Here is an 8859-nt window from a genome sequence, read left to right on the forward strand (position 1 = left end):
CTGAAGGGGCAAGCCCAACCTACTCCAGCCTAACAATACAAAAACAAAAAAGAAAAAAAATGGGGGTGGGGGGGAGGCTGGAACAGGGGATTGCGATCTCCTGCCTGAGTGTCTGCTGTTGAGGGATAAGGATGTTGCAGCGAGCTTCTCGGGGTCGGTACCAATGACCGGTCACCATTGGGGGCTATTGCAATCGACGAACGGCCGACCGAATCTGCCGATAAGCCGAGCTTATCTTCTTCTCCTAAAACTCTCTATAAATATCCTGATTTCCTTCCACTCGATCCACCATGAAGCTCTCTCCTCCCTCCTTCTTCGGTGCCGGCGTGCTACCCCCGTTGTGCACCACTGCCTGAAGCCCCTTCTCTCTCTAGTTTTACCATTCTCCAGTTTCTCTATTCCGAGACCAATCTTCCTTTTCCCACCAGAGTCCACCGCCAGCGACCGAGGGCCGCACCACCGCCGCTCACCGATGAGTTAGTTCCCCACCCCGTCACCCCTTTCTTAGGCCGAGAAAGGCGCCACTAAGGCAGCTAGGGACGCTGCCCCTCCTCTTCTCTCCCCTTCTCTATTTTGGCCAAGCACAACCACTCCCACCAGTCATTGCCACCATCTTCGGTTATGGCTATGGTCCTTGGTTGTCACCTACGCCACCACTACCGGCTCCATCATTCTTGGCCGCCGGATCCCTAGTACCCACCTCCAGCCTCTTCTCTCCTCTTCCCTCTTTTCCTTCCCATTTCTTTTTCTTCATATTTCTTCTTTTCTTCCCATTTTGTCCTTATTCATTTATTTGTCTGATTCCTCTTTAGCCTGCGGATTAGATGCAGGGGTGACTTGTGTCAATGACAAACCAAATCTAGACGCTTAAACCAGACCTAGGAATTTTAGTTCAAATGTATAACTCTCTTTGCTCAGATTCAAGTTGACCTTTAGGTGGAGGCCCTGAACCACTTTGGTACTCGAGTTATAGATTTGAACTAAAATTCAAGTTGACCCTTAGGTGCAGTACCTCAACCTTATCAAATATCCTCTAGTTGTTCTTGATTTTTATTGAGCCACTTAAATCATAGCTCTTGATTAGTTTAGTTCATCTTGTTCAGACCTACCCATGCAGTCGGGTACCACCCCTGATCGACCTTACTTTGTCTTCACCTTGATTTGGGCATGAGGTCGTATTCTCCAATAGTATTTTAATTTGTAACTTTACTTGGATGCTAATATAATGATAAAAATAATGATATTTTAATGATATTAAAATAGGTGAATCTGATCCATCTAACTGAAAAATAGAATTTTGAAGCGAGAAGCGGTAAGTAACCTAATGCTTCAAAGTGTGTTTTTCTGAAATTTGATAAAGTTATAATTAGTTGATTAACTTTGTATGTGATCTCTATTTTATACTTGATTAAATAAGTTAGGTATGTTATTATTGTAATTGTTTTAAAATACATAGTGTTATGTTAATATATCGATCATTACATATATTTTAAAATATATGTACGTTTAAATTCACTATATTTTGATAATTAGATCGTAGTAAAATATAGCATTAACTTAGTCGAGAATTAGGTTAGAGATCATTAAAATATATAAATTTTGGTTCATCATGTTCAATTATTTATATTTGGAGTTGAGATAGCCTATTAGATAGCCTATAGGTAGTGTTTGGTGATCCAAATGGGATCACCGAAATGATTTTAGATCACCACTGATTCTTATCCTGGAATAATCTGATTCTCGATTATTTAAGATCACTACATTTATTTTGCTATGTTTCGGTGATTAAAGATTCGCAGGTATCCATGAGTAATCTGTTTGGCATTTCATGAGAATCTAAGATCATTTTCCATAAAAATATATTTATTAATGATATAAATATAATATAATTAATATATTAATATTTATCAATATATTAATTATTAGCATATTCCATAAAAAATATATTTATTAGTCCTATGAATTATTAATGCTATAAAGATATATTAATTGTTATTATAGAATTAATATTTTTATTTATACTTATAATACATTAATTTCTAATACTAATAATTATTTTGATCAAAAAAATAAGATAAATAGAAGAAATATATTAAATACTTTCATTATATAAATATAAAATACAAGAATATATTTCTACTATAATTTAAAATTATCATTGAATAATAATATGATAAATAATATAATATAATATAATATATATCATATATATATATATGATATCAATATTATATAATATATAATAAATATTGACGTAGTATATCAACAGTATATTGATATATCAATTTTTTTCATTGGACTGTGAAGCATTTTTGTCCTTAACTTTCAGCCCAAGCTAGAGGCATTTTTGTTTTACTACTAAGTTAGGCAGTGATTTGCAGGGTGGGGATAATTTGAGATTACTGTCACGTAGAATTACTATAGTGTAATCAAATATAGTGATTTTATTATTTTCACCCACATCATTCTTGATTTTAGGATGATCATTCTGTACCAAACGCCCCTATATAATTTTGGACGGCTCCAAACCATAATTGTGTTCTTAATATAGGGATTTGCGTGCAATATAAGAGAAAGGCGGGGGTTGGGGTAATTAAGGGAAAGTCAGGGGCCACGGTTCAAAAACACTTTCAAAGGGAAATATGGAAACAACCAAGGGGCAATAAATTTTTCTTAATATTAAAATTCGCTCCAGAGGCTAGGGTTTCCTCTCCCACCCTTAGCTGCTTCTAAAACCCTTCTCCTAGATCTCCCTTCCCACATCCTCATCTATATCTTCTCAGAGCAGGAAGCCGCAGGGGGGTGGGGGTGCAGGAAGAAGCGATGCTGGACATCAACCTTTTCAGGGCGGAGAAGGGGTTCGATCCCGAGCGCGTCCGCGAATCGCAGCGCCGCCGCTTCGCCAGCGTCGACATCGTCGACGAGATCATCCGCCTCGACAAGGAATGGCGCCAACGTAATATAAAAGATTTTTTGGTCTCGCTCGTCTTTTGCCGATCTTTTTCTCAACCTCAATCTCCGTTATGTTACAAGATCCCCTTACGTTTAATTCCTCCAGGCCAATTCGAGCTCGAGAGTCTGAGGAAGGACTTCAATCGCATCAACAAGGAGGTCGCCCGCCTCAAGATCGTGAGTTATTCTCTCGTTTACGTTTTCTTGTACTTTTTTTTGAGCGATTTGGAATCGATCCAAAGTTTTGTTCTGTTTTGGATTGGTGAAGGCAAAGGAAGATGCGACGGAGATGATAAAGAGCACGGAGGAGAACAAGAAGCTGACGGCCGCGAAGGAGGTCGAGGTCCAGGAAGCCAAGGCCGCGCTGGACGCGAGGCTTGAGACCGTCGGCAATCTCGTCCATGACTCCGTCCCTGTTAGCAATGACGAGGTCTCATGCTGGATTCCATCTTTTCGTGATTTTTCTGTTTTGGAAGCTGGTGATTGTTGATAGATGTAAAAATGGTTTTTGCAGGCGAACAATGAAGTGATTCGGATATGGGGGGAGCGGCGGATGGAGGGAAAGTGGAGGAATCATGTTGACCTTGTCAGGCTCCTCGATATTGTGGATATGGAAAAGGGTATGATTAGGTTGGACTTCTTTGTGGTTCGTGTTTTCGTTATTTGAGTAGAAATGCAGTGTGCTAAGCAATGGCAAGCTTATCTGATACTAAGTAAAATACTCCTTTAGGATTGGATGTTACGGATTCACTATGCTTTTGTTTATAAACATATCATCTTGTTTGATGCTGGTTGCTATATGCTTATGTTCGAAATGTTGCAACCAATATCATCAACATTTGTGGTCTCTTCTGATAAAAACACTTAATTTATACCTTATAAGATTGGAATCGATAGACTTAAAAGCACATATATATTTAACCTGGACTAGTACTGAGTTGAATCGTGTCTATCCGGTGTCCAGATGCAGAGGACTTTATTATCACCCTTTTTATTGCATTTGTGAGAAACAAAGATAATGATATATTACCAGCCCATATTTATCAAACATAGAATTTTACTATAGTAGGTTTTATAAAGTAGCTACTTTTTGGCATGACTTACTTACTTTGTGCTCCTCACTGACCCTTCGTTCAAACTAGATAACTTTTGATCTCTAAGTAATATCACAAAAGATTTAATTAGGTAATAACTTTGATTAATGAATGGCTGTCATATTAATGATGTCCATAAGCGAAACATGTAAATGTCATGCTTTTGGATGTGTAGGTACGGATGTAGCTGGTGGGAGAGGTTTCTATTTGAAGGGTGAAGGTGTCCTCTTAAATATGGCACTTATAAACTTTGGATTGGCATTTTTGAGGAAAAGAAACTACCAACCAATGCAGACTCCTCTTTTCATGAGAAAGGATATAATGGCAAAATGCGCTCAGCTGGCTCAATTTGATGAGGAACTTTACAAGGTAAGCATTAGATATTATTTTTTGTAGTTCAGCTGATATTTTGGGCTTTTCTGTAAATATTGTTCGAGAGTTCTAGGATTAGACTATTCTTAGTTTAGTAAGAAATCTGAGATGTGATTGTTCTTACGATATATACTTGTTATATTGTTTTGTTCAAAGCCCTAAAATTACATATGCTCAGTAGATATTCTGTTTTAAGCATGACATATGTAGAACTCTGAAGGTATACGAAGGAATTAAACCTCCGCTGTTGGTCATGTTACCATCATTTAATTATTGAATGGAATCGCATTCATAATGGTGAAAATTGAAATATTGTAGCAGATCTTGAAGACGGATTTTCTAATTTCATCCCTCAAATAACAAGTGTTGAAGCATTGTAATAATGTAAGGAGACCAATCTTGGCCGAGAAGTGCTAAAAGTGGAGTGCACGTGCTATTTGTTTCTCTTATTCTTAATTATAGGTCAATGATCGAGATTAAGTCAAGCAAATAAATGACTAATACTAAATGTAGGTTTCTCTGGATTTAAGCCACATGCATATATGTAGGGGATATGCCTTAGATGGGCATTTTTTAAAAAGAATTTGATCCATTTGTTCTTCTTTTGTTCTTTTTCCTAGATTGAAGCTTAAGGATTTGCATCTAAATTTTACATTTGACATCCTTGAGAACATATTTCCATGCCCTTTATATATTTTTTCACAAGAATCTGGATTTATTTTTTTATAGCTATTACTGGTGATCTGAACTAAATTTTAGTTTTTTATAGAGAAATTTAAAACATTATGTACTGCCGATCATTATTGCGCTATTCTACTGAATCTTTCTTAGTTTTATAAATTTAAAACATTCATGAAGCCATATTAACAAACGCTTATGTTCTGCTTAGGTTTCTTAATATACGATAACTTGTGCTTTAAAAATTACTGAAGCCTAACATAATTTGAATTTAGTTTTTCCAATATGCTTCCTAAAGGCTTTTTTAAAACACATCATAAACCCATCATGTGAAAAAAGAGAAATTAATCAAAAAAAGGTTTTAAAATGTCATATACATTAGTTTCAGCCAAGATTTATCAAATGTTTAAAGTTGTTACATCTCAAGTAGTCGAGCATCACCTTTAAGCAGCTGTTTAAGTGCCCAACTGGCTGGTTTCAAGAGCCCAGAAATCACTTCATTTTATGAGAGAAAAAACAAAATCCAACAGAACGTACCATATTCTTTAAGATGATCACAGAAGCAACCATGGATGCAGATTAGAACTTTTGTTGGACATATGTAACTAATTCAAGAGGATTGTTGATGACTCTCTCAGCTACTGAAAATTGCGAGGCACATTCATTCATGACTAAAACCAGAATGAATATTTGAATATTGGTGGCGGTTCCCTGAATCAATGTCATGTTTCTCCACATACATAGTCCATGTGGTTGGTTCAAGAGGGAAGAGTATCTATCAAATGGTTGTAATTTAAGAGGGAATGATAGAGACAGGCATTTTAGTCTTCTGAAGTTGTATCCAAATGTGAAATGCAGGGGGTACAAAGTCGAACCCCATTATGCATATTATATATAGTAGATAGACAAATTTGTTTTGCACATAATAACAAGCTGCCTGGGCATTTATTGAGTAACATTATTAATTTGGAGATTTTCTGGATCATGACATAGCTCATCTTTAACAGGTAACAGGTGAAGGGGATGACAAATATCTGATTGCTACTGCAGAACAGCCATTGTGTGCTTATCATCTGAATGATCGAATCTATCCTTCTGAGTTGCCCATACGGTATAGTTCTTCCCTTTTCTTTTGTTTAGTTTCATTGATGACTTTTGTACTGTCACCAGAAAGAATTACATGGCCCAGGTTATGACTTGTAATATATCTGAATGTGCTTTTAGATATGCTGGATATTCAACCTGCTTCCGGAAAGAAGCTGGTTCACATGGTAGAGACACATTGGGCATTTTCAGAGTCCATCAGTTTGAAAAAGTAGAGCAATTCTGTATTACTAGTCCAAATAACAATGACTCTTGGGAGATGCACGAGGAAATGATAAAAAATTCTGAGGATTTCTATAAGGAGGTGTGCTCTTGTGAAGTCTATAATCATTTTTTTACTGTTACCTGCTAGCATATATAAAGTTTTTTTATGGAACTTATATGTTTCAGCTGAACATTCCCTATCAAGTCGTAGCTATCGTTTCTGGTGCTCTAAATGATTCAGCAGCCAAGAAGTATGACTTGGAAGGATGGTTTCCTGCAGCACAGACCTACAGGGAGCTAGTCTCCTGTTCAAATTGCACGGATTACCAATCAAGGAGACTAGGAATTGGATACGGCCAGAAAAAGGCAAGAAATTCAAACTTTTGTTCCTTTTGACCTAATAAAAGATGCTGGTTTGGTGTCCAGAGCAAAATAATAGTACGAATCTGAGTTCATATGTTGGCACCTGTGCAGAATGATGAGCAAGCGAAGCAGCATGTTCATATGCTGAACTCTACCTTAACAGCAACAGAAAGGACAATTTGTTGTATTCTCGAAAACTATCAGAGGGAAGATGGAGTTGAAATTCCCAAAGTGTTACAGCCCTTCATGGGGGGGCTAGACTTTCTCCCATTCATGAAAAGCCCAGAAATCAAATCTAAAAAGACCAAAGCCAAGGTTTTTCTCTCTCCCTTACTCTCTTCACTATGTTGAAGTAAATGGCCAATAAAGCTGGCTGAATCTTTCATTCATTTTTTTTTTTTTAACTTTTTTTGTATGATTGGGCAGGGTAACACCGGTTCATAAGATGAGGAACAGAGCAAGGCACATCTCATCCAAGGGATTGACGTATCTTTTATTTTTTGACATAAGAAGTATTTTGCATTAGTTTTTGGGCTAATGTCACCATTCACTATTTACAATTATAACAGAATACCATGTCGGCTGTTTTCAAAAAAGTTTTTAGAATAGAGGGTTGAAGTTTGAGTATAATTGGGATTTAGTCCGTTAATGTGTAACTTGGGAAGTGCTTGTGGTTGATGTTAAAGCTGGCAACCCAAAAAGTTGGTGGCCAACCTCTTGCAGGGAGAGGGAGGGTATCGATCGCTGCTTAGAATTTCATGGGTGCATGAAATTTGTTAGTACGTGTATTCATAGCTATGTTCCTCCCTCAGCTATGAAATTTGTTGTCCATTGACCCAGCTATCTGGATTTTGTACCAAATATTTGCCAAAATGGGTATTTTTGTTGTCTTATTTTAATTATCCTTTTTGTTGATATAATTTACCTTCTGTTTCTCATTAAATGGATGATACCTTTTATATTGTCGTTTAAAATATGAGAGAAAGCTTGGATGACTGGGAAACCTCATTTGACTAATTTATATATATATATATATATATATATATATATATATATATATATATATATATATATATATATATATATATGTATAGGGGATTGATAACCTACTCTTGGTAGGTTATCAATCTACCCATTTTTTCGTAGAATATCCTTACTTTTTATAACTCTTAAGGGTATTTTATGTTTTGTTACAATCCCACCTTAACTCATCCTCTCAACCCCCAATTTGTACTCTCCCCCCTCTCTCTCTCCAGTATATATATATATACACACACACACACGCATATACGTACGTATATATACGTATATACGTACGCACGCATATACGTACGTATCTATAACGCATATACGTACGTATATATATACGTATATATATGTATATGTAGATACATAAATACATACATACATACATGCATATATATATATATATGTGTGTGTGTGTGTGTGTATAGATATATATGTGTATCTACACACACACACACACACATATATATATATAGAGTGTGTGTGTGTGTATATATGCGTGTGTATATATATATATGCGTGTGTATATATATGTATATATATATATGTGTGTGTATATATATATACACACACACACACATATGTATATATATATAGAGAGAGAGAGAGAGAGGAAGAGAGTATTAATTGAGGGGTTGAGAGGGTGAGTTAATATGGGATTGTAAAAAGATATAAAATACCTTTAAGAGTTATAAAAAGTAAGGGTATTTTTTGTCCAATGAAAAATAGGTCGATTGATAATCTACTATAACACAAAGTAGGTTATCAATCTCTCTCTCTCTATATATTATTGTTTAAGTAAATAGATACTCTGTTAATTTTGGCCGGTGCAGTTTCTTTTTTCTCCCTCTTAAAGAGGGAGCAAGGAGTAGACTAAAACCTGTCCATAGCGCATGCCACCTGCTAGTTGTAACCCATCCAAGCCTAGACAGCCAACTGCACTCAACTCTGCTGAGCTTGGACAGTCGGATATATATTAAAGAGGGATGGAGGTGGAGTTGGAGAAATTGCCAGGTTGAACAGTTATTATAGGCAAAATGTATGTTCTTTAGATAGTGATTTGTTA

At 36.2% G+C, this 8859-nt stretch overlaps 1 protein-coding gene across 1 annotated transcript; it reads left to right on the forward strand.

The window, feature by feature from the left end:
- Window positions 1–2670: 2670 nt before the first annotated feature.
- On the forward strand, window positions 2671–7687 carry LOC103706549 (serine--tRNA ligase-like). Its single transcript, XM_008790682.4, has 10 exons — window positions 2671–2956; window positions 3059–3129; window positions 3221–3382; window positions 3467–3572; window positions 4222–4415; window positions 6104–6207; window positions 6321–6504; window positions 6591–6770; window positions 6879–7082; window positions 7194–7687. The coding sequence occupies exons 1-10, from the start codon at window positions 2824–2826 to the stop codon at window positions 7209–7211; spliced, it is 1356 nt and encodes a 451-aa protein (XP_008788904.1). The 5' UTR covers window positions 2671–2823; the 3' UTR covers window positions 7212–7687.
- Window positions 7688–8859: the final 1172 nt, after the last annotated feature.

The sequence above is a fragment of the Phoenix dactylifera genome, unplaced genomic scaffold, assembly GCF_009389715.1.
Source record: "Phoenix dactylifera cultivar Barhee BC4 unplaced genomic scaffold, palm_55x_up_171113_PBpolish2nd_filt_p 000455F, whole genome shotgun sequence".
Lineage (NCBI taxonomy): Eukaryota > Viridiplantae > Streptophyta > Magnoliopsida > Arecales > Arecaceae > Phoenix > Phoenix dactylifera.

Excerpts from the sequence above, each read along its gene's own strand:
- LOC103706549 (XM_008790682.4), top strand. The coding sequence starts at position 2,824 with ATGCTGGACATCAACCTTTTCAGGGCGGAGAAGGGGTTCGATCCCGAG. Across the intron at positions 3,573-4,221 it reads TATTGTGGATATGGAAAAGG|GTACGGATGTAGCTGGTGGG; the intron begins GTATGATTAGGT and ends TTGGATGTGTAG. Across the intron at positions 6,208-6,320 it reads CCTTCTGAGTTGCCCATACG|ATATGCTGGATATTCAACCT; the intron begins GTATAGTTCTTC and ends ATGTGCTTTTAG.